Genomic DNA, 26,383 nt, shown 5'->3' with positions numbered 1-26,383 from the left:
CAGCCACGTCAGCCTCGAGCTAAGAGTGTGACAAACAGCCACTCCACCACAGACACGCGACACTCTAGGCCTGATCACATGGTTTCCCTAAGAGACCTGCCATTTTTGCAACGCAGAGAGTTTAAAGTACATGGGGGTCAGGTGGGGGACATTGCATCTGACATTAGCTACCATGGACTGTGTAAGCAGGTTGAGGAGGGGCTCAAGGTGAAGCACACAGAGGGAGAGATCATCCAAGGTGTGCTCCGGATTATCAAGCCTGGACAGTTTAAGGACATGTTGATCAGTAAAGATGACTTGACCCTCATTGAACTCAAAAGCTTGCTACGTTCACACCTGAGTGAGAAGAGTGGGAGTGAGTTATTTCAGGAATTGTTGAGCACTAAGCAACATGACCATGAAACTCCACAACAGTTCCTCTACAGGATGATTGGACTGAAGCAGAAAGTCATGTTTGCATCCAGGCAGGATAACATGGACGTTGCGTATGAGACACGTATGATCCAAAATGTGTTTCTACGCACCATTCATCAAGGTCTTCTGCCAAAATATAGCGACATTCGTAACGAACTCAAGCCACTACTATCAGACTACAGTGTGTCAGATGAAGCCTTGATAAGGCAAGTGAACAAAGTGTCAAGTGAAGAGAGTGAGCGACAGCAAAGACTGGGATATTCCACTTGACAAAAGGTAACACATGCTCATACTGCTCAACTTGAACCTGCTAAAGACACTGAAATAACTGACTGTAAATCTAAGAGTAAGAATAAAGTCATAGAAGAGCTGGCTGCAAAGGTGGACCAAAGTGACCAAAGTGGTGGAGTCTCTCACAGCCAGTCAGGCTCCTGAACCCACTTGTCAGTGTGCACACCCAAAGCAGAAGCCCAGACAAACTGCAAAACAGTACGGCTGTCCCAAGTGTATTGAAAGTGGGGCTGCTTCATGCACTCATTGTTTTATTTGTGGGGAGACAGGTCACAGGGCAGTGGGATGTCTCAAACGAAGCCAACCCAGAAGCTCTAGTTGGCCTCCTGCTGCTATACACACTCCCAGAACCAGTGGACAGCCAGACCCAAAATCACCAGGTACGTGCTCAGAAGAGTTTGCTCATGTCAGGAGTAGTTGGGCGACGAACGAAAAACGCAGACACAGGGGCAAGTGAGAGAGTGGCACAGCTTGTTGGAAAAAAATGTAAAATCAAGTGTTACATTCATAGCTTTGCAGTGGACTGTTTATTGGACACAGGTGCACAAGTGAGTCTCATTGATCGCCAGTGGGCAAAAACCTACCTCTCTGACCACAAACTCCGGCCACTGACAGAACTTATTGGAGATAAGGCTCTTAGTGTGCTTGGTGTTAATAGCCATTACCCTACGACGGCTGGGTGGGCGTGATGGTGAGTCTCCCAGAGAATAGTGACCCAAACTTGACTGTACAAGTCCCCTTTTTAGTAAGCAGTGTGCCCATGGACTGCCCCCTGATTGGTTTCAATGTAATTGAACAGCTGGTATTGGGGCCAAATGCTAGTACAAACCTCATACCCACCATTGTGAGCCTCCTGCGCAGTGCAATGAACCTCCAGGATGACACAGCGATGGCACTGGTCAACTTCATTCAGACCAAGCTTACCAGTGATAGCGGGGTCAGCCAGAGTGTCCTAAAAGTGGGCCTGCATGATGTAGTAATCCCAGCTGGTCAAGTTAAGTATGTTAAGTGTAAAGTCTCCTCTACAGTTGACATGTCCAACCCCCTCGTGCTCTTTGAACCAACTGAGAGCAACCCACAACTGCAACAGCTTGATGTTGGCAGCAGCCTCCTCACAGTTTGTGATGCCAGAGTCCCATATGTCAGAGTACCTACTGGCAACCACACTAAGCACGATGTGACCCTCACCGGCAGAGCAGCCCTTGGAACTATTGAACCAATAGCAGGAGTCGTACAAACGGACTTACCAAACCTCGGTGAGCCCAAAGTGACTCAAGATGTCGACTCTGATGTATCTCAAATACCCCAGCAGTGCGGTGAAGATCAAGCAACACAGGAATGGGATCCATCTGTTGATGTTAGCCACCTGACTGAAGACCAACAAACTGTTGGCATGAAAATGTTAAGGGAAGAGTCAGGGGCTTTTGCACGTGATGAAAGCAACATGGGGTGCATTCCCAGCTTGGAAATGACAATAACACTCAAAGACACAACTCCAATTCAGAAATCATACACCTCAATTCCAAAATCCCTCTATAAGGAGGTTAAAGAGTATATTGAGGACCTCCTAGCAAGAGGATGGATTGTAAAGTCTAGATCTCCTTACTCTGCGCCAATAGTTTGTGTGCGGAAAAAGGATGGCTCCCTAAGGCTCTGTATAGACTACCGTCTCCTGAATCAGCGCACAGTACCTGATCGCCACCCATTACCAAGAATCCAGGACCTCATTGACACCTTGGGAGGTTATAACTGGTTCTCCATTTTGGACCAGGGAAAAGCCTATCACCAGGGCTTTATAGCAGAAGGATCACATCATCTGACTGCATTCATCACCCCCTGGGGCCTTTATGAATGGGTGCGAATTCCCTTCGGCCTTACCAACGCACCTGCTGCATTCCAACGCAGTATGGAAGAAATGCTGGCTCCCCTTCGGGATGAGTGCTGCATCCCATACTTGGATGACATCTTGTGCTATGCCAAGACTTTTGAGGAACATGTGGAAGGGCTGAGGAAAGTCTTGAGAGCCCTGCAGAACTACGGAGTCAAACTCCGGCCGACAAAATGTGACCTATTTAAAAGAGAAGTGAGGTATGTTGGGCGCTTAGTGTCAGCTGAAGGAGTACGCATTGATCCAAAAGATCTCGAGGCAGTGTACGCCCTGAAAAAGGAAACACCTGCCACAGTGGGAGATGTGAGGAGGATCACTGGGTTCCTGAGTTACTATCGCTCATATATCCAGGATTTCTCGAGAATAGCAAAACCCATCTATGAGCTTTTGCAACCCAAGAAAGAGGAGCATCTTCTGGGGAAGGTTACAGGACAGAAGGGGAAAGGTGCACAGTTACCATCCAAAACACCAGTTGAGTGGACCGAGAAGCACCAGGGTGCCCTGTGTAAGTTGATTGATATGTTGGTAAACCCCCCTGTACTTGCCTACCCAGATTTTGAGCTTCCCTTCGTCCTTCATACAGACGCATCTGATAAAGGACTTGGAGCCATTCTCTACCAACATCAGAATGGGAAGCTCAGAGTAATTGGATACGGCTCCCGAACACTGACACCAGCTGAAAAGAATTACAGACTCCACTCGGGCAAGCTTGAGTTTCTCGCCCTCAAGTGGGCTGTCTGCGAGAAGTTCAGGGATTACTTGTTCTATGCCCCGTATTTTACCATCTACACAGACAACAATCCCTTAACTTATGTCATGAGTACCGCCAAGTTGAATGCGGTTGGGTTCAGATGGGTGGGAGAGCTATCAGATTTCAGGTTTGATATAAGGTACAGACCTGGCAAAGTAAATGTTGACGCAGACACCCTGTCGAGGAGTCCCCTTGACATTGACAGATACGTCACTGAATGTACAAAAGAGCTCTCCAAAGAAGCTGTTGCCGCTACTTGGGAGGGATGTGGAGCAGGCAAGCATGGAGATGTTGCATGGATCGCTGCTCTGGCTCTAGCACAAGGTGACCAGCTTGAACCAGTAATCCGAGAAATGGTCACGCCCATCAATCTGGATGAACTACAAAGGGCTCAAAGAGCAGACCCTGCGATTGGTGAGATCATGAAAATGAAAGACTCAGATCAAAAGCTGACAGATGACATGAGATGGAATGTGAGAGGTCCTGCGAGGAAAATGATGCATGAGTGGACAAAGCTGAGCTTAGAAGATGCAGTTCTGTATCGTAAGACTGCAGAAAAGCGCCAACTAGTCTTACCAGCTAGCTTCAAATCCCTGGTCCTGAAACATCTGCATGATGATCGTGGGAAGAAACACTATGACCGGCACTTGAAAGGAGTGGTACTCCAACCTGGTGACAGAGTACTAGTGCGGAACCTGACTGAGAGGGGTGGTCCTGGCAAGTTAAGGTCCTACTGGGAGAACACCATTTATGTGGTGAAGGAACAGATCAATGACAGCCCAGTCTACAGAGTGGCCTCAGAGGCAAATGGGAAAAGAGTGCGTGTTCTGCATCGCAATCTATTGCATCTTGTCAATGAGCTTCCTGCGGACTTGCCTGCTGTAAATAAGGGGGACGGGCCATCCGCCGTCAAGAAAAAGAAACCAAAACCAGCTCAAAGAGAGACAGCATTTCAACCCCACTCTGACACAAGCTCCGATGATGATGAGAGTTCAATGTATTATGAGTTGAGGTATGATTAGAGGAGTGGAACCAAAGAGGATGCTCTACATACCTATAACCATACTGTAGAACCCTCAAGGGGAACAGCTGAGTTCAGCAGAGTGGTTAACTGTGGAGCACCTCAGCTGACAGAAGCAACAGTATTGGGGGAACAAACAGCAACAGATGAATTGAGGGAAACAGGAATGGAACAAGATGGTGGACACCAAAGCACTGAACTTGACAATGACAAGGGAGAGGAGGAGCATGAGATGGTACGGGAATCAGGAGTCACTGAAGTGCCTTTTACAGTTGACGGAGAAGAAGTTGGACTGCCGCTTTCAGAAAGGGCACGGTATACACCCAATGTGACCCCGCTGACAAATGAATCAGTCTACTAGAAGGTCTACTAGAGAACGACGACCTGCTACACATTTCACATATGACACCCTTGGCCATCCCTCTCTCCGGGTGCACCCATCAGTCAGTTGTGCTGGAGTGCACGAGTCACCAAACACAACACACTACACCATGCCACCATATCCCCTGTTACCTTACTTCCCCCTAGTGCCATATCACATTCCGACATCTCACTGTGCACACCCAGGCACTTTCCCTGTATATTACAGTTTTTCTCAGTTGCTTTGGTGCATTTCTCACAACAGAATTGATCTCTGCACCACTACTAAGGCTCTTCACAAAACAATTAGTGCAAACTGCAAAACATGGTGGATAACTTGCAAAAGTGAGTCACTTCATCAAAAAGAAAAGTCAGTTGTTCAAAAGCAAGTCAGTTGCTCAAAATAAGTAGTCAATGCTTCAAAAAAACTCCTCAATTGGATTTAGGAATGGAGTGTAAGGAGGAAGAAACTCCATAAGCATCCTGTCGTGTGCTGCAAACCGCTGCTTGACTACAGCAGAGTGATGGAAGCTAACATTATCCCAAACCACTACATACATTGTCCGATTGTCACCAGGATCATCCCTTTCATTTTGTGGGATTAGGTCCCTATCAAGAGCGTCCAGAAAAGCCAACATGTGTTGTGTATTGTATGCACCAATACGAGGAATATGGGTGTGAACGCCATTTCCTGAGATTGCTGCACACATTGTAATATTTCCTCCTCGTTGGCCTGGGACATCAATGGTGGCTCTTTCTCCAATGTGATTTCGTCCACGCCGTCTGCCTTTTGCGAGATTGAATCCTGCTTCGTCAAGATATACAAACGTGTGCAGGGGTTCCCTGGCCTCCAATTCCAGGATACGCTATACAAAGGATGAGAATAAAAAAGTCTGTAATGGTGCATTTGGCACAACAGATTGTACAGTGTGAATTGTAAATAGGATTACAGTAACATGCATAAATGTAAGTGCAGTACATGGCCTAAACTTTTACAGTAAACAGAGGTACATATGCAAACATGCTTTACCTGTACATACTGGTGACGGAGCTCCTTCACTCGATCACTTCCGTTCAAATGTACTTGTACAATTGCTTGTCCTTTCATGTCCGTTGATGACTTGTCATGGCATTGTGAATTGTCTATGGATTGATTGAATATTTCCGAAGATGGTGTCATCTTCTACGACAGTTCTTTGTATTTCTCTCAGTCTCAAAGCGTTGTTTGCAGCCACCATTGCACAAATTCTTTCCTCTTGCTGAGGAGTCAAAAGTGGACCTCTTCCACCTCTTCTAGGTTGTCTGGCAGTCCTTTTTGAGATGCAGATGAAAAAACACAAACATAAATAAGCGCAAACATGCTTACAGTAATTGTTACAGGACTATCATTCAAACTCCTTTCTTTACAGCATTACTGTATTGTATCACAGCACACTATGCCACACCTGGGCCAAGTCTGCGCTTCAGTTACAGTACGTCTATATGTAAAGATCTATAAGGTCATGTCCGAATGCAAGTCTCCTGTATGACTATGAAAGTGCAGAGCAAATTAGTTTGTGCTGAATAACTACATTACAGTATGCTCACCTGTTTTCCCGACGAAATGTCTGAATAATAGAACTTACAGTAGTTCTCCCAACATTTGGCTGCACCCTTCGACCAGCCTCGGCCATTGTGAGGCCATGGTTTATCACATGATCCACAAGTGTTGCCCTGATTTCGTCAGGAACGTGTCTATGTGGTTGGCCTCTTCTTACCCGGTTTTGTCCTCGTCCTCCACCGATCCTCACCCCTCTTCCACAAGGCTGACGTTCCATGTTCTGCAGTTTTGTAGATTCAGTATGCACCTCATGCCAATCCTGTCTGTTGGTTTACATTATATATATACTTGTAGAGTAGGGGATACTGTAACGCGATTCACCTGTGACTGGGTAGAAGAGGCTTTTCATTGGTTGCAAGTAAGAGTAACACACACCAATTTTCATTAGTGTGAGATAAGGTTCACCTGAGAAACGTAATTTATGGAGATTTTCATGGAAACTCCTTAAAAATAGGGTTTTCAAAATGGGTGTACAAATTGTTTGACAAGATGTTCAACAATTTTGAGTGCACTGACACAAGCAATGAAATGAAGACTATTAGTTGTATGGACAATGACTATTCAGCCGGTACAAGTATAAATAATTGTGACATTCATGATAAAAGCAAGGAGATAGTGATGAATAGCAAGTCAAAAGTGACCATTCTTTAGATATTTGTAGTTACTCAACTGCTTCATGTCCAAAGGCATTTGCCTTTGGATGAAATGAACATGAAACCGCCACAAGGTTGTGCCAAAACGACTACATGTTGTGGAGGTTGAACTAACTATTGTGCAAAGTTTAATTCTGTTGTGAGAAAGCAACTGAGAAAAACTGTAATACAGTATGTCAAAATGAAAACATAACTGTAAATTCAAACATGTGAGGTTGTGCTGAAAAGAATGATACCAAACAAGACAAAGTAAATAGTTTTTAAAGGTGAAATATAGAGGTAAAATCAAAAGTAGTTACAGTTTTTCTCAGTCGCTTTGGTGCGTTTCTCAGATCAGAATTGAAATTCTCATAACTATTAGTTCAACCTCCACAACACTCAGTCATTTGTGCACATCATAGTATCAATTTCTCCCCTCTCTGAACAAACTGCAAATGATTTTGGACATGAATCAGTTGCTTCCATACATTTCCCTGCTGCTTTCTGACATTTCCATTTGCTTATGTCATGTCAGTCAAAAGTAATCATACCTATGGATGCTGAATAGTCGTTCCCAATAAAACTAATAGTCATACATCCATTGCTTGAGTCATCACACACAAAATTGTTGAACTAGTTATCACATGCCAAATATTGGCCATCTGTCAAGCAAATCCTATACCTTTCTGTATCATTTTTCCTGGAAATGGCTCCGAAATTGAACAGTTGATCTCAGGTGAATTACAGCTGTCACTCATGAGGAGGCGTGTGAAAGTTCAGTTGTAACCAATGACAAACAACTTGTTCACTGTCAATTATGGATGAATCCTGTGAATCCCCAATTGGCAAGCATATATAAACTGCGCAGGAGCTAGTGTGTACCATTTCTACACTTCTGTGACACAAAATGGAAGGTCAGCACCGTGGAAGAGGGGTGAGGATGCGGGGAGGAAGGGGAAGGGGAAGAGGGAGAAGAGGCAGATATAGGCGGATTCCTAATGAAATAAGGGCTACAATTGTGGACCATGTTGTCAATCACGGCCTCACCATGGAGGAGGCTGGTCGAAGGGTGCAACCCAATATTGGAAGAACTACTGTCAGTTCAATCATTCAAACATTCCGTAGGGAAAACAGGTATGCAAACAGTAATTCACTGTACTGTACTGTGCCATCTCAGACACATCACATGTTACTGTACTGTATTTGCAAATTCACAAAAAGTCCACTCTGCACCACATAGGATTGAAAGACAACCTCACGGAGGCGGAAGAGGGCCCCTTTTTACCCCACAGCAAGAAGAAGCCATTTGTGCAATGGTCATTGCAAACAATGCAATAAAGCTGAGAGAAATACAAAGCACTGTCATAGAGAATCACACGGTATTTGGCAATATTGAATCTGTTTCAATTTCAACAATTGACAGAGTACTCAAGAAGAATGAAATCCACATGAAGCAATTGTATAAAGTGCCATTTGAACGAAACAGTGACAGGGTGAAGGAGATCCATCACCAGTATGTGCAGGTAAAGCTGGTCTTCTATGTTCTGCACTGCAAACTGTTTTACAGTACTTCGTAGTTTCATGCAGTACACTTGCAATTCCACAGCACATACTCTACAATGTGTTTTACCAAATGCATGCATTACTGTTTGTTACTGTACACAGGCATATTGTGACATTGCATTTCTGTCTCTCTCTAAAGCGTGTACTGGAGCTGGAAGCCAGGGAAACACTGCACACATTCATATATGTTGATGAGGCAGGTTTCAATCTGGCCAAAGGCAGAAGGCGTGGAAGGAATCGCATTGGACAGAGGGCAACCACTGAAGTCCCTGGTCAGCGCGGAGGGAATATTACCATGTGTGCAGCCATCTCAGACAACGGCGTCCTCACCCATATCCCCCTTCTTGGTCCATACAATACCCAACATCTCCTGACATTTTTAGACACTCTTTACAGGGACCTAGTCCCTGAGAATGAGAGAGGTGGAGGCCAACTCAGCAAGTATGTTGTTGTCTGGGATAATGTCCGTTTTCACCACTCCCATCAGGTCAGAGAGTGGTTTGCAGCACATGACAGAATTCTGGTTGAATATCTCCCTCCATATTCCCCATTCCTTAATCCAATAGAGGAGTTTTTCTCTGCCTGGAGGTGGAAAGTTTATGACCGGCATCCACATGAGCAAATGGCCCTGCTAGCAGCCATGGATGCAGCATGTGACGACATCACAGCAGGGTCCTGCAGAGGATGGATTCGCCACTCCAGGAGATACTTTCCTCGCTGCATTGCGAGGGATAACATCTGTTGTGATGTTGATGAAAATATGTGGCCAGACAGACAGGAGCGTCTGGATGTGCCAGAATGATTTACTGTACTGTTACATGTGCTGTTTATTGTTCACATTAGTGCACAGCTCTACCAAATGGGTGATTTTATGTTTACATGTATTCTACAGTGAACAAGTGACTGTAGCATATTTTTCTTTTGCACAATTCTGTAGGATTACAAACACTTCTACACAATGGAAATGTGAAACGTACGTATTCAGTGTCTCAGTTACTCCCAAGACTCCCATAACATCTACAGTGACTTCACTGCACATTTCAGATGGCTGTACAGGTAGGCCATAGTGCTGTCGTCAGCATTTTCAGGTGTCACCAATTGTTTTTGCAATGGGAAACACTGAAATTATAAACTGTCATAGTGGAAACATGACAATGCCATTTGACTATCTTGTTCATAAAGATGGTGTCAAGACTTTTCATTTTGATGGCACTGGCAGTTTCATTGACATGGATACTTGCTTTTGCGGTATGGATAATCAATTCTGTGCATGTGACGTGCTTTTGCAGGCTATCCACTAGGTTTTGCAGTTTGCACTAATTGTTTTGGGAAATGCACTAACTGCTGTGCAAATGTTAATGGTGTTCTGAGAAACGCACCAAAGCGACTGAGAAAAACTGTAAAAATGTCCAATTATACCCTGGACCCCAAAGGGTTAAACATTTTTTTTTAAAGTAACACAATAGTTACTTTTCAAGTAATGAATTAATTTTAGAATCTTGTAACTCAGTTACTTTTTTGAAGAAGTAACTAGTAACTATAATTAATTACTTTTTCAAAGTAACTTGCCCAACACTGCCTGCCCTACCTCCTGAGCTACAGCCACCCAGTGGTAACTGTGAGTAAACCCTCACTAGGTTTTTGATAAAGTGTACACTTACAACCATGTCAAACCTGCATTTGAAGCGTTGGCAACCATAGCAGTATAGTATTGCAATATGGCATTTGGGTCTTCTAACTAAAAAAGAAAAATAGGAACATAAATAGTGCCATCATTGCCAGACCTGGCCCATCTGGTTGACATACACCCGGCCATGACACCAATCTGTCAAAAGTGCCAGCTTGATGCCAGATCCGGGCGAGACCTGTTTTCTATGAGCCTGGGCCACATAAACTAAAACACAATAGAGCCAGATATGGCATGCCATCACATAGACATTGCCATCTATGCCAGGCCTGGCCTACATCTGGATGACATATGTCTTATCATGCCAGAAGTCAGCAAGCAGTGCCGGCTTGACACCAGATCCGGGCCAGACCTGCTTGCTATGTGGGTATATGCTTGCCAATTGAGGGTTCATGGGATTGATCCATGAGTGACTGTGAACAAGTGGCTTGGCATTGATTACAACTAATACTTCACACACCTCCTCGTCAGTGAAAGCTGAAGTTCACCTGAGGGAAATTGTTCAATTTCGGGGACATTTCCAGGAAAAAATAATTTTAAAAAAGGTATAACATTTGCTTGACAGCATTTGAAAACGAATTCACCAATTTTGTATGTAGTGACTCAAGCAATGAAATTAAGACTATTAGTTTTATTGGGAACGACTATTTAGCATCCAAAAGTATAGTTCATTTTGACTGACATGACAGAAGCAAATGATAATGTTGTCGACGGCAGAGAATTGTATGAAAGCAACTGATACATGTCCAAGAGCATTTGCAATTTGTTCAGAGGAAGGACAAATTGCTACTATGATGTGCACAAATGACTAAATGTTGTGGAGGTTGCACTAATGGTTTTGAGAATTTTCATTCTGATTTGAGAAAAGCACCAAAGCAACTGAGAAAAACTGTAATTTTACCAAAATGATTGAGAAAGACTATAATTAACGGGGTATAAAATAACTGGGTAAATATTTCCAACATCATATATATATATATATATATATATACAGCCATTGACATGTCGAAGAGGTTAACACGTGAGGAGTGGATCGAAATTGTGTTGATATCTGGGGAACACTGTAACCGGGTCATTGCAGCAGATTTCAATGCAAGACACCCTACGAGACCACCCATCTCCCATGCTACAGTTAGCAAACTGCTTGCTAAGTTTCATGAAACTGGTTCAGTGTTGGATTTGCCAAAATGTGGACGCAATATATATGAGATCTGGGAGACTACTAAGGCCTTACAAACAGCCAGAGATTGGATTGTGTCATTATTTCTGTTTTTAGTCATCATCATCATCATCATCATCATCGTTTATTTATATAGCACTTTAAAAACACACAAGGCTGACCAAAGTGCTGAACAATAGAAACATAATAGATACCATAAGAATAATAAATACGATAAAAATAATAAACATAATAAACATAGCAAAAACAATAAAATATAAGTAAATACAAGTCAGTCAACCACTGAGTCAAAAGCCAGTGAATAAAAATGCGTTTTCAATCTGGATTTAAAAACCAGCACTGATGTCGATTGCCTAATGTGAAGAGGAAGGTTATTCCAAAGCTTAGGAGCCACAATAGAGAACGCTCGGTCGCCTCTCAGTTTCAGCCGTGATTTGGGGACTGAGAGCAACAGCTGCTCAGCTGACCGGAGCGAACGAGTGGGGACATAGGGCTTCAGCAAATCAGACATATATGCAGGTGCCAGACCATTTAAAGATTTAAAAACCAATAAAAGAACTTTAAAATGAATCCTAAATTCAATTGGAAGCCAGTGCAGGGAGGCCAGAACTGGAGTAATGTGCTCAAATTTCCTTTTACCAGATAAAAACCGTGCCGCAGCATTCTGTACTAATTGCAGGCATGTCAGAGTGCCCAGTCCAACCCCAATTAAAAGGGAGTTACAATGATCCAAGCGTGAGGTTATAAAAGCGTGGATGACAGTCTCCAAGTCACGCCTTGAAAGGAAAGGTTTAACCTTCGACAGACGCCTGAGGTGATAGAATGACGATTTCACCACCCCATTCACGTGGCCATCAAAGGTAAGAGCAGAGTCGATTTTTAACCCAAGATTGGTAATCGAGCTCTTCAGGTGAGGGGTCAGAGCAGCAAGGTCAACATCAGGGATATCAGAGGAACGATTCGGGCCAAACACAATTGCTTCCGTTTTACGTTCATTAAAATTTAAAAAGTTTTGAGCCATCCATGACTTAACATCACTAAGGCAATCAAGCAGGAGTCTAATTGGGGAGCTATCAGAATGACTGAAAGGAAAATAGAGCTGGCAATCATCAGCATATAGATGAAATGAAACATTGTGTTTACGAAAGATCGCACCCAGTGGCAGGAGATACAATGAAAACAGTAATGGCCCAAGAATAGATCCCTGTGTCAGTCATTATTAGTCATTATCATTTGACTCAAATACATTCATTGCTTGATTATATTTAAGCAGTAGTAATGCTGTTTTATATGTAAGTGGAATTCATACAGAACCTTTCTACTGTATTTTTCCACCCTCTTCTGCTGCCTGTCTACAGAAAAAAAAAACTTTAAACCAAATGCTGCTCTTCTGTTTAATCTCCTCTTCCAGGAGTCCACCTATAGATGCCCCAGAAGTGGCTTAAATCACTTTTCCCGTGTATGCATTACACATTTATCTAGACAAGACTAAGTGCTTTAAGAAAAGCAACCAGCTTTTAATTTCCTGGACCTGGTCATAAAGGAAAACCTGTGTCTTCTTTGCAGTTCTCACACTAAGAAGTGACTATTGTGATAGCATATGAGTGCCAGGGACTGAGGCCCCATGTGCACACATATTCTGCCACAGGGACTGTATGTAATATCATCACTATTTAGGTTACATCTTTTCACAGGAGAGCCAGAGATTTTTCATGAATTCTATCTTGCAGATCACAGATTTGCCTTGGAGAGAGTCTGGACATGATGGAGCTCTCACTCTTCTTTGCCATCCTCTTGCAGCATTTTTGATTCACTCCTGCACCTGGAGTTTCACAGGATGAATTAGATCTCACTCCAAGTGTGGGGATTACACTCAGCCCTTCACCTCACAAACTGTGTGATGTTTCCTGTATGTGGTGAAGAGGTGTGCTATAGACACTTTTGTCGGTCTGTTAAGAATTCAACAAATTCAATACTAAATTATAATTGCTTGTGTTATTATAGAAACACTTTTATGATCTAGGAAGAGAAAAAATACTGCTGTGTTGCTGCTTTTGTTCCAAAGTCGATGTACTCCCGAATCTCATGCACTAAAAGAGGCCATATTTTTTGTATTATTTGAATTAGTTCTTTCTGTTTTTATTATTAGTACTATTACTATTTGTTATTTCAAAGCCAATTATGTGTTTTGGAAAAAGAAATAAACCCCTTTTGAATTACCTGGCAATGACCTTTTACTGAGTTTCCTTTGGCCTAAATGCAAACACTGAGAAAAAGAAAAAACTGGAGCCTATCCCAGTTGTCATAGGGTGAGAGGCAGGGCACACCCTGGACACGTCGCCAGTCTGTTGCAGGGCTAACACACAGAGACAGACAACCATTCACTCCTATGGGCAGTTTAGAATGATCAATAACCTATCTTTGGACTGTGGGAGGAAGCTGGAGTACCCAGGGAGAACCCAGGCAGAGAACATGCAAACTCCACACAGAAAGACCATGGCCTGATGGTGGAATTGAACTCAGGAGCTTCTTGCTGTGTGGCAACAGTGCTAACCACCGTGCCATACTACAAGACCATAAAATCCTGGGAATAATGCGTGAATGTTTTACATAACAATGAATACGTTAATGTTTTTTAACAAATCAGAAAAGCCATGAAACCTGAAACAGCTGCCTGGAGACCTCAGCAATCACTGTATATACTGTAGATAATAGATACTATCACATTAAGTGTGATAAGTGTCAATTAACACATGTATGCAAATGTACAAGAAAATCCACCTGAGAACTTGGTTGAAGTTAAAGATATATTTGGTTGTTGGTTGATACAGAAATACTTTAACAGTGGCAAACCACCCCTTTTATCTACTGGCCTGCACACTTTGTTAGTTACATTTTGCTTTTTTTCAGCTGCATTCTACATTTATCTCTGCTTTAACCAGCTCCTAAAGATGAAGATTGTAATTGATTATCATTAGTTCACAGATCAGTTTGTCTTTCCAATCACTCATCGATTCATTTTCTTGTGTTTAAGTGTACATTTTTATTCAAGCTAATTGAGATGAATCAGTCTGTTGTTTCTCACAAGGGGACAGCACACAGTCTAACATTTGAAGGGTTAAGGATGAGACTATCAGATGGTGATAGAAGCAGTTCATCCTCTGAAGCTCCAGGTGGCAGAGTAATTCGGAAGTGCTGCAGAAGGAAGGTGAAGAAGATGAAGAGTTCCATCCTGGCCAGACTTGCTCCGAGACAAATCCTGCGACCTGAAATAGAAAACAAAAAAATATGCTAGATTTTATCTGTGAGTAGACTGGGTCTTGACAAGAACTTGATTACAAACCTGCAGAAAAAGCCATGAAGGCATCACGCTGGATGAACTTTCCATCTTTGTCCAGGAAGTGTTCTGGATAAAAAGTGTACGGTTTCTCCCATTCACTCTCATCAGACAGAACAGACAACAGGAAAGGATACACAGCTGTCCCCTGACGAATACACAAACCAAACTTAGCTGTGACATAAAAACAAAATTTCATCTGGGACAAAATGAGTCTTTGATTAAAACATACTTGATTCATTTAATCTAGCTTAAAAAAATCATGCTAATAAACATTTTTCAGTAATGATCACAGAATACTTCCTACTTGATGCTGCAACACTAGCTGACTACTGCAAATTCCATGAAATGTTGATCTTCCTGATCATTTTGATAATCAAACACTGCGAGAAAGAATCATTCAACTCCCTTTTTCCACATCTGTGACGATGTTTTAGTAATCCAAAATCTGATTATTTTTAAAGCTTTAATATATAATAAACACATCATTTGTTTTCTGATAAGTGTTACCTTCTTAATGAAGTGACCCCTAAAGGTAATGTCCTGTGAAGTTCTGTGAGGAAGCCCCAGGGCAGCAATGGCTGTTAGCCTCTGTGTCTCATGGATGACAGCGTTGGTGAAAGGCAGCTCTGTCCTGTCTTTAAACTGGACCTGATGATCTCCCATTACTCTACTAAGCTCCTCCCGGATCTTCTCTGGAAGATGAAAGTGCCCGAAGGATGTAATAAATCTGACTTCAGTTTAACAGAAATTTTGAACTTTGAACATTTACAGGTTCTTACCCTGTATCTTTGGATACTTGGCCATAAGAAAAAGTCCCCATGTGATTGTGCGTGATGATGTTTCAGTGCCACCAACAAATAAATTCATTATTGTTATCAAGAGGTTTTCATTGTGGAAATGACTGGTGGTAATCCCAGATTTCTGCATGTAAAACCAGAAGTTATTCAACAGCTGATGCTTTTAACTATGACACTGATTCACATTGCTGTTAAACAGATTTCTTTTCACCAGTTGGGCAGAAACACCACCAGGTTAGGATAACATGTGCACATTATTGCCATTGCTCTTTAAAAAACATTATCAGCATCGTATAAATTATGTGTTCCTCACCTCCAAATTGTCTTGGTGAATCAGAAAGGCATCCACAAATCCTCTGCACATCTTTGGATTGAGAGTTTCTTTCAAATGACTCACTAATTTCATCTGTTGTTCCCTATTGGCTGCAAATGCTTTTTTGAATTCATTTGGGTAAGAGAACCATCTGCCAACCCAAGGTAACATGTTATAAAGCTGTAAAAACCCAAATGCATCTGTGTTAGTATTGAAAAGGGCGAGCAGATGTTTGTTCATTTCATTAGAAAAAAACTAATGTGTTTGAAAGTAGTTTACATGAAAATGAAATAGGGCAGGCCATACTTTTGTGTAATAGCAATATGTACCACAAGATGGTATCACAATGTCAAGGTTCTCAGTCTTTGACCTAGCATTTTGAGTTTACTTTATTCTCTATGAGTGTTTTGGTTGTGTAATTTAAGTTTAATGGTCATTCTTATTACATCATGAGTTTGTTTACAGTTAGTTTAGTTTCTTATCTATTGGGTTCCCGTTGTGTCTTAGTCCTCTGTGTGTTAGTGTAATATGCATGTGGCTGTGTTTCCTTGTGTCTTGTTTCCCCTTCCTGTTTACATTGTCATTGGTATCCATGTAAGTTTCTCAAGCCCAACATCTTTCACTCCTTAACTCAAGCTTGTGTTGTCACAGTCTACCTCTCACCATGTTTCCTGTTTTATTTTGACAGTCTCATGTTCCATTGTTCAGTGTGTTTAGTTTTGCTTCTCCTGTGGCATCATGTTCATTTGCGTCAGCTGTGTTTCACATGTGTTCCCACTTCGTTACCTTTCTGTGTATTTAAGTTCCTGTCTCTCTCAGTCTCCAATGGTTCATGTTTTCAGGATTTTCAGATTTCATGTTGTATTTAATCCCAGTCTAGGTTTTGTTAGTTCTTGTTATGTTTTGTTATCATTTATTGTCATGTGTTGCATCGGCCTCAATAAAGGCTTGCTTTTTTGTTAGAAGTAGTTCTACCTTCTGTGCGTCTGCTTTTGGGTCCACACCACAACACACCAGCTACTCAGCCATAATAAGCAAGTCCTCATAACCTTTGTTTAACAGTGGCTGTTATTTGGAAAACTCCATTTAAAAGGTAAAGACCGTTGAGGAAGTGGTCTGTCAATAGAAAATTGTATGTTTTAGTCAGTATAAGCTTTTAATGATATAAGTTTGCTTGTGATAGAATGCTGCATGATGATCATTTCCTTGCTTAGAACTGGTTGTTCTTTTCATTGTTCAGGACTGATTGTTCTTTATAAAACATGTTCTGATATTTGTATCTGAGTCTTCTCACAGCGATAGGAAGAAGTCAAACAAGCAGTTCTGACCTCCCACACACACACACACACACACACACACACACACACACACACACGCACATGCTCACGTCAAATGTATTCATTTTTCTTATGTATAAATAAAGACACGCGCAAGAACAGAGCGTGCATCGCAGGGCCCCCACTCTGGTGTGAGCGTTCTGTGATCGCCCTTGTATACAAGTAAATGCTGCAGCGTCTGTGTGTGTTTCTCCTCTTAGACTCTTAGCTGAAGAAGTGTCTTTAGAATAAATCTCTTGACATTTATTTTGGTCCTTCGAAGCCGGGGCAGAAATATCAGAACTGTTATCTGTGACTCTGTTCCAGGATCCAGCACTGATTCCTGACGCCGTGGGAAGCCAGCACCGAAGTCTGTGCACAGCCCTCTTAGACGAGGCCGAAAGACCTGGGACACTAAAATTCGGGTCCAGGCCGGTGTTTTTAGCCTGGTCCACGGCGGTGGGATTCAGTCTGGCGATCCGAACCACCAGTGAGACGTCTGAGGGTGAGAGAAACACTGTTTTGGTTAGGATTCGCCGTAACGAACCGAATTAGACTTAGGTTTTAGAAGTAGCCGTAATTACTTCATAACAAATTGTAAAGGCGCGCAAATGTCTATGTGTGTATGTGTCTAGAAGTAAGTTGATTTTACAGCACAATACGCTGCTGAGCTACTTCAATTTTATTTTGTTGTTTGCTTGAGGCTCACGTACTGGTGACAGAGGAGAACGGTTGAGCTTCGTCTCATAAAACTGATACCGCTTGACCTTTAGGGTCAAGTCGAAGGCCGTATCAGTAAACCACTCTGAAGTCAAGCGTGTCAGTGAAGGCCCAGCAAAATCTTTAAAAATGGGGAATAAACAAGCAAAATTAACACCTGATGAGGGATGGTTAGAAAAACAACAAACCGGAGCAGGAGTAATCCAAAAGAAAGGGAGAGGAATGGAGAGGACGACAGGCAAAAAAGAGTAAAAGCATTAACAAACAAAGAAGACAGTGACTCAGAACAGGATAGCAGCTCAGGTGAAGAGAATAGTTCAGATCAGGAAGAACATAATAATCCCTCACCAAGTGAAAAATTCAAGATCAAAGTAGAAGTTTAAAAAGGGCTGGAAACAGACCCGACTGAATACATATAGATACAAGAGGAATAAAGTAAAATAAACAAAAGGCTAAATTGATTTAGAACTTAACTGTAATGTATTCAAGTTGATGATAGCAAGGATAACAACCTGTAAACTGGTATTAACAATGACACATAGTTGGGATGAAGACCATGCCCTGAATGAACAGAATGATTCACACAAACACATATTAAATAAATTAGAGAAATGCATAAGGTATATTAAGGTTTTGTCATTGTTCAGCCAAGGAAAGTGTGTGAAAAGGTAAATGTCTCCAGCTTGGGAAAGGGTGAAACTGCAGATCACCACCCTTGGTGGATACAAATAAAATATAAATAAATATTGTAATATACTATTGCTGTTATATAAAGAGATAATAGCGTTAATAATGAAATAATATTAATATGAAGAGGCACCTCAGTCAGTTATGATGTGAGGTGGATAATTGCTAAAAGTAGTCTGCATCAAGCTTAAGGTTTGCTCAACTTCAGTACAATGACATATGAGATGAAGAAAATAATTAGTTTAGATATTTTCTTTAAGTGCATAGAAGCACTTGACCTGCTTGAAAACCTGTCATCCTAGATAAGACATTGCTGAAATATAGACCACACCTATAGTAACAACTAATAAGCTAAACCCTGCAGCTAAAGCTACAAGAGTGAGAAGCTGAATTAAATATGTGGTCAATGTAAGCTGATGAGCAGGTTACACATTGTTTAGAGCAGGAGCTGCAACATGCAGCTGTCTGTGAGCTCAGTTTTTTTTCCCTCATACTTCTGATTTGTTTTTGGCAGCAGCCTTTTTGTTTTGTTTTGTTTTGTTGAATTGGAAAAAAATAAATAAATTTGTGATCACACTAGTGACACATAATGATTAGGCATATGATTTACTAATGCAGGTGAAGTTTATTCTAAAATTCAAGGAGAACGAAGAAGAACAGCATTTTCAGTTGTGTCTTTACTGTTGTTCTCTGTGTAGTGTGTGTAGAGTTTTTTTGCTTTTTCTTTTTTGTTTTTTTGACGTGTTGCTTGAGTGAGGAGTACTTTGACTTCTGAAGTAGCTCTCATCATGCGACCTTGATGATGATAAGTTCAGAGCCAGCTGAGAGCTGGGTTGTCTGCTTTGTTTTAGGTGATAAGGCAGAAAAGTTAAAACTTAGTTTCTTGTCTTGGGAAAAAAAAAAAAAAAAAAGAAGGGGTTTTGTGTTTCTCAGCCAAGAACAACTACAATTTCATTTTCTGTTTTTGAGAAAGGAGAATTTAAAATAATAATAACAATAATAATAATAATGATAATGATAATAATGATAATAATAATAAAACAAACAAAGAGTGATGTTTTGTTTAAGTGGTGAAGAAAGCTAATACTGCAAAATACCGTCTAGTGCATGATCTGCGAGCAATAAATGAAATCACTGAAATGATGCCACCAGTAGTAGCAAATCCCCACACTATACTGAATCAAGTCACTCCAAAATAAAACAATGGTTCTCAGTGACAGACTTATCAAACGCTTTCTCAGTGTTTGGCTTCACTTTTGAGGGGCAGAGACAACGTAGATGACATTTTAGTGACTGGCCACACAGAGGGAGGGTGTAAGCAAAATACTATGGCTGTGTTACGTCGCTGAGTTAAGGCCACAAGGTATCTATAAATAAACTCTAATTATAAAGTCACATACTTAGGGCACACCCTCTCAGGTGAAGGCAGAAAGCTACTAAACAAAAGAAAAGAAGCCATACAAAATGCACCACAGCCACAAAACTAAGCATTTACATTCTTTCTAACTCCCAGTGAGCCTGAGTTATGACCTTGGCTCCCTGTTTATCTGCTCCCGTGCAATGTGCTCTGTTGTCTCTACAATGAGAAAAAAAAAAAAAGGCCCTGACTCTCTGAACACAATATTCTCTTTATAACTCAGCAGTATGAAATGACATGAAACAGTGTAACTCACTCACAGCAAATCAGCAGTATAGGATAATACCAACCTATCTAATTAATCTAATGATTTTCACATTCTTTTAACTCAGAAGTGTGATGCAAACTAAAACTACATATTGATTACACAAGAAGTATGATGTGGCCTACAGCAGTATCATGATTCACTCATTTTGATTACAGATATAATGTAATATATAACAACATAATAATCTCACAACTGCTACAAGCACATTTGCCTTTCTGAACACACGCAAGAGAAAGGCAGCTATTAAGAAAATGCCCTTTTTGGGTGAGCGAGGCCCACAGGCCCTACATGCAAGCGTACTAACACACATACATGCAATGAAGGACAGCTTATACTATAGCACACACTATACATGCGCCTATATTTCTCATTGGTGTTAAAGCAGGAAAAACTTAACAGAGTTTTGTTATCAAATGCTGAATTTATCCACTGCTGACCTTTAACTCTCCAGCTTGCAAGACAATAGGTGAAACGTTTGTGAAAACAGAGAAGAAAAAATAAAGACACAGAGAGAGTCTGGTATGACCAAGCAGTAATCAGACAATAAATTTAGTTGGTAATACAATAAATTGTGGAATGCTTTCTGTTTGATTGATGCAAAACAAGTAATTTACTGTATGAAGGAAATTCTCTTTGAACGTGCATTTCTGTTGACCTATCAACTTAGCGCATTATGAGCTGATATGCAAATTAGTTGATTGATACTAGATTTGAAAAATGACTGGATTATAAAATAAATATATAAGTATAAGTATAAAATAATAATAATAAAACGTAACAGAGGGTTGAAATTAGTTTCTTGTTTCTAGTGTGTGGAGGAAGATTTTATCATGGCACACATCTGTTTACATGGGAGAAAACTCGTCATGTGATACGACATTTAGCAATATGCTTCTGATGTTCAGCACATCAGAAGGATGACTCAGAAATTAGAAAGGGAAACAATTTTGCTGACAAAGCTGAAAAAAACAGCAGCAGCCATAAAAACCACTGTCTTATTAACAACTCATGAAAATCACACCATTCGACTGTCTGTACTGCAGGACGAACAAAAAGCACCACCTAAAGAACAGAAAACAATGGCTAAAACACGGAGCAGTACTAGACACTGATGACATATTGAAAATAGGAGGAAAGCCCATTCTTCCCAAATCATTACACAAAACAGCCGCTCTAGTGAGCCATGGTTTTAAGCCATGGCTCATCAGGAGGGGTGATCCAAGGAATGGTCCTTATTAGAAACCAACAATTTTGACAAACAGAGAAGTTGTTTTGAACAATAAACTGCCGCAAGACTGTTCTTCACCTATTTCTTGCAGGTTGAAGCCAGGTGATTGGATCCTTGTCCGAGTACTCCAAAGAAAAAATTGGAGCTCGCCACGGTGGGAGGGTCCATACCAAGTGCCTGCAAAATAGCGGAGAGACCCTCCTGGATACATCAGAGCCACTGCAAAAAAGTTGAGGTCCCTGAGGATTCCACTTCTTCCACAGAAATCAACTAGTAAAGGAAACTAGGAAAGTCTCACTCGCGCTTGGTTGCTTCGGGGGTGAGGGGGGGCAGTGCTGATTGGGCCCCCGTAGGGAAAGCCCGCACTCCAATTTCCATCCGATCAACTTTAGGGCAGCCAGGTGCAGGTGTGTACAACCATGGGAAGGTGGACCCTCTTGGTTACCTTGACTACGACGCTCACCCTTACAGGACCCCAGCTGACGCCAACAACAGCTGAACCACGAGGCAGACAGAAAAGATGGACGCACGACAACTCGCACCTAAGAGATATGATGCAAGACCACATCCACCCTTGGATGAACAATGCCTGGTACCGTTATATCCACGACAGGACCAAGGCGGAATCGGCAAATACAGACTGTTATGTCTGTTCTCATATGCCCAGCACATCAACACACCCCACACTATATGGTGAATATATGAACAACACTCAAGCAAAGTGTGCAGCCAGCTTCGCTGGCATTGGATTCCAACACAGCTGAATCATCACCAACGACACAATCCCACATGCTGTTGGACTTAGTAATGGAACATGTGATCAACTCTTCTGGATCGATTTCAACGTGACAAACCGGAATACATCCATCCACTTCCCAGTGTTTCTGGACCAACTCCCAGGGAAGAACCACTCCATGTGTTATCAACAAGAGAAAGGTAACACACCCGTTGGAAACACGACAAACTGCGTCCAAACTGCAGTCCACGGAGAGGGCGCCCCTGTGAATATGAGTGGACCTTCTAACGGCACGTACTGGGTGCAAGGAATGGCCTAGCTATGTGGACAACGGGCATATTTCATACTGCCCCCAGGCTGGACAGGAACATGTGCTCCTATATTCCTGTCAGACCACACTTTCAGGATGACCACAGTAAACATCACTTCTACAGCACGCCGGAAAAGAAGATCTACGTTCCCTAAACTTCAACCACATGACCCGATATGGGGAAGCAACGTACCTGAAGAATTCAAACTGTGGACTACCGGACAGAAAGTACTCCACACATTGTTCCCCTGGGTGGGAACTGGAAAAAAACATGCTGAGGATCGAAACTCTGGACTACCGCTTTGGACTCTTCTTGAACGCTTCATGCAAGATCAACGAACAGCAAGATCAGGAAATCAATGCATTATGGATCGCAGTGATGCAACATCAAGTAACTTTGGACATGATACTGGCAGAGAAAGGGGGACTTTGCGTCCTCTTCAACAACACCTGCTGCACTTACATACCAGACAATGTACACTCATCAAACATGACTGACGCCCCGAACGCCTTGAGACAGATCCAGCAGGCCCAAAATCAGGACTATGTGAGTAATACAAGTGACTGGTTTTCTTGGCTTTACACTGGCTCCTGGCTACAGGTGCTAAAAAGACTACTACTGCCTTTTCACTGTGCAATACTTTTTGTTAATAACCAACGGTGCAGTAGACTTCAATACTTGAAATACTTGCAATTCCCTTGTATTTGTATTTATTCTATTTCTACCTTTTGTATACTCTTATTTATATATATGTCTCTGTATTTATATATGTGTATATATAGTATTCTGCTCACATTCTGTAGCTTCTGTCGGTGCTGTGCTATTTGGAAACCGAATTTTACAGTTAATAGGATTAATACAGTTTTATCTTATCTTATCTTACTCATCGGAGCTGGAGTATTTTTACTTTTATTTTGTGTTTTGTAACATGTATCCTGCCATGTCTAAAACTCATGATTAACCACATAATCGTTTCCACTGTAGCTGCATACATTGCCGTGACAAATGATGATGGTGATGACCCCGACCTGTTGGAATGTGAAGACTTTGTGTGATTAATGATGATGTGACAGAAAATGTACAACAAGATGTTACATACTGATATCTCACTTAAAGGTTATACTGACAACAGGAGGGAATGTCAATAGAAAATTGTATGTTTTAGTCAGTATAAGCTTTTAATGATATAAGTTTGCTTGTGATAGAATGCTGCATGATGATCATTTCCTTGATTAGAACTGGTTGTTCTTTTCATTGTTCAGGACTGATTGTTCTTTATAAAACATGTTCTGATATTTGTATCTGAGTCTTCTCACAGCGATAGGAAGAAGTCAAACAAGCAGTTCTGACCTCCCCCCCACACACACACACACACACACACACACACACACACACACGCACACACACACACACACACACACACATACGCACACACACACACACACACACACACACACACACACACACACACATGCTCACATCAAATGTATTCATTTTTCTTATGTATAAATAAAGACACGTGCAAGAACAGAGCGTGCATCACAGGGCCCCCACTCTGGTGTGAGCGTTCTGTGATCGCCCTTGTATACAAGTAAATGCTGCAGCGTCTGTGTGTGTTTCTCCTCTTAGACTCTTAGCTGAAGAAGTGTCTTTAGAATAAATCTCTTGACATGGTCATTTAAAAACAAAAAAAAAACAAAGATAAAAGAACAATAGCAAATATTTGGAAACGTATCACTACACACATAAGTAAAGCACTGCCCCTTAGTTATAAAAGTCAGAATTTACAAAAAAATCTTTGAACTTTAAATTATACCTGGACAGATGGGGTACTCAAAAGTTTGTTGTTTCTGCAAGTACGATTTACCAAAGATGTAAACTCCGGGTCATTGTAATCAAATCTGTTGCCATAGATCAAGGAGCAGATTACATTTGCAGTTGCATTGCTTAATGATTGGTTGACATCAAATTCTCCTGCAAAGAAAATTACAAAAAGTTTATTTGTATCAAAAAGTTGCAATTTCTGTCAGTCATCCACCGTTTACCTTTGAACTGTTTAAAAGCTTCCATCAGGTAATGACACTCCTCAATGATTTTGTCCTCAAATTCTGTCTTTCCCATTCCAAAGTCCTTCAGGTTCATCATTGAAAACCGCCTCATCTCTTTCCATGTGTCATCATTAGCCCATATAATACCTGATTTGACAGAAACAAATTTCAGTAATATAGATAAAGGTTATACATAGTTGCTAATTATGACTCACACTCAAATGTGTTTGCAAAAATCTTGTCTAAATGACTCACCCTGTCCTCGTACTAGCTCATCTATAATTGGTGTCGGATCCCTTTCTCCAAACACTTCAGCATAGTCAACAAGTGCCTCCTTTACTGCGTTGTATCCTACCAGGACCACCACTTTTTTGGTCCCCAGATAGATGGTAAAAATAGATCCAAATTTTTTTGATAGCTAAAAACAACAAAACATGTTCATATATCCTTTTTAAAAATACATTAAAATGATCAGATATGTTGAAAGAACATATGACCAATGACTTCCTCACTTCCAGTAACGTGACATGTATTCTCTTCAGGTCCAACTGCAGCAAATTCCCAAACATGGGAAGTGGTGTGGGTCCTGGAGGCTCCTTTCCATCCTTTTGGGTCATGTTAGAGGAAAGGAAGTGGATCAATACAAAGACTGTCAGACACAAAACAATTGAATAAATGCCCTGGAGAAAAACATATAGTATCTCCATGGCTTAAGCTCACTGACTATTCCTGCTGACAGACAGGATGACTGAGTGTTTTGGTGAAGAGGAATGAGACAGAGTTAAGAGAACCTCACACATATTAGTTTTGTACTTTGGTCTGTAACAACAGATAAGAAATCAGGGAAGGACCAAAACATGGAATGCAATAGCCAAGTAAACTCTTGTTTAGTGTGGGTAAAAATTATCCATTTTAAAGTTAAATACTGCTTAAAAACTGCTGAGTCTTAACCTTACAATATGAAGTGACTTGAGACAAGATTAGTTGATGGTAAGTGGTGCTATATGAATAAAACTGAACAGATCTATTAAAACAAAACACATGGATGGCCAGAGCCCTCTCAGCACAAGGCTAAAAGGACTTTTTCACCATACAATAAAGAAAACAGAATAAAACATAAATAGATTAAGACGGATTACAATACCAAACTTAAAGATAAAAGTGCATTTACTGGACTTGTTTTGTCAGCGCTTGCTTTTCAGACAAGAGAGGACCATGAGGAGCAAAGTACAATTAGAAGTGTTTGTTCTGATAAAGTCTTTTGAAATGTAAACAGCAGCTAAGTGAACAAGGATCTGTGTCCACACTCCTCCTGTGTCCACAAATCCTCAGCAGTGACAACGCTTAAACACCACAGTTCAAAATCCACAGTGCAGACCTTTTTTTCTGCTGTGTTCAAGATGCTAGATACTTTAGGGAGGGGAGAAAGGTTTGACATCTTTCACAACCATTAAATGTTAGAAGAGCCTCTGAAAACGAGGTCACGTTTGCCTCCCAAGGATTTAATTTCGCTGTAGGTTGAGCACTTTGGTCAACCTGTGTTGTTTTTAAATGTGCTTACAAAAAAGTTGACTTGACTTTACTTGAAACATATATTTCACCCCAAAAATCATACACACACGCATACCCTAATCAAATGACCTCATGTGTCAAGTGCAATAATGCAAGTGATATTATGACTTTTGAGAGGAACATTTTCTGTTCCTGTGGGCAAGCTGTTTTCTGCAGGAGACTCCTAACAACATTACACTCTGCAGCAACATATAATATAGTCACCTGTCAGACTTATACAAAATGAGCAGCAGAAGTAAAAAG

At 41.3% G+C, this 26,383-nt stretch overlaps 2 protein-coding genes and 1 long non-coding RNA gene across 3 annotated transcripts; 2 read left to right on the top strand and 1 right to left on the bottom strand.

The window, feature by feature from the left end:
- The first annotated feature begins 7,258 nt into the window (after window positions 1-7,258).
- Window positions 7,259-9,525, top strand: LOC112842486 (uncharacterized). The gene is made up of 2 exons (XM_025899158.1): window positions 7,259-8,480; window positions 8,660-9,525. The coding sequence occupies exons 1-2, from the start codon at window positions 7,983-7,985 to the stop codon at window positions 9,320-9,322; spliced, it is 1,161 nt and encodes a 386-aa protein (XP_025754943.1). The 5' UTR covers window positions 7,259-7,982; the 3' UTR covers window positions 9,323-9,525.
- Window positions 9,526-14,180: 4,655 nt separating this feature from the next.
- On the bottom strand, window positions 14,181-25,357 carry LOC100701642 (cytochrome P450 2K4). Its single transcript, XM_005452392.4, has 9 exons — window positions 25,081-25,357; window positions 24,824-24,986; window positions 24,566-24,715; window positions 24,337-24,494; window positions 15,838-16,017; window positions 15,507-15,648; window positions 15,235-15,419; window positions 14,731-14,872; window positions 14,181-14,653 (listed from the first exon to the last, which is right to left on the bottom strand). Exons 1-9 carry the CDS (start codon window positions 25,273-25,275, stop codon window positions 14,469-14,471), a joined length of 1,500 nt encoding a protein of 499 aa, XP_005452449.1. The 5' UTR covers window positions 25,276-25,357; the 3' UTR covers window positions 14,181-14,468.
- LOC112842487 (uncharacterized) lies at window positions 17,357-22,540 on the top strand. Its single transcript, XR_003214268.1, has 2 exons — window positions 17,357-17,658; window positions 21,565-22,540. It is a non-coding gene; the product is annotated as an uncharacterized LOC112842487 (long non-coding RNA).
- Window positions 25,358-26,383: the final 1,026 nt, after the last annotated feature.

Source organism: Oreochromis niloticus, linkage group LG15, assembly GCF_001858045.2.
Source record: "Oreochromis niloticus isolate F11D_XX linkage group LG15, O_niloticus_UMD_NMBU, whole genome shotgun sequence".
Lineage (NCBI taxonomy): Eukaryota > Metazoa > Chordata > Actinopteri > Cichliformes > Cichlidae > Oreochromis > Oreochromis niloticus.
This window is presented reverse-complemented; position numbering and strand designations above follow the sequence as displayed.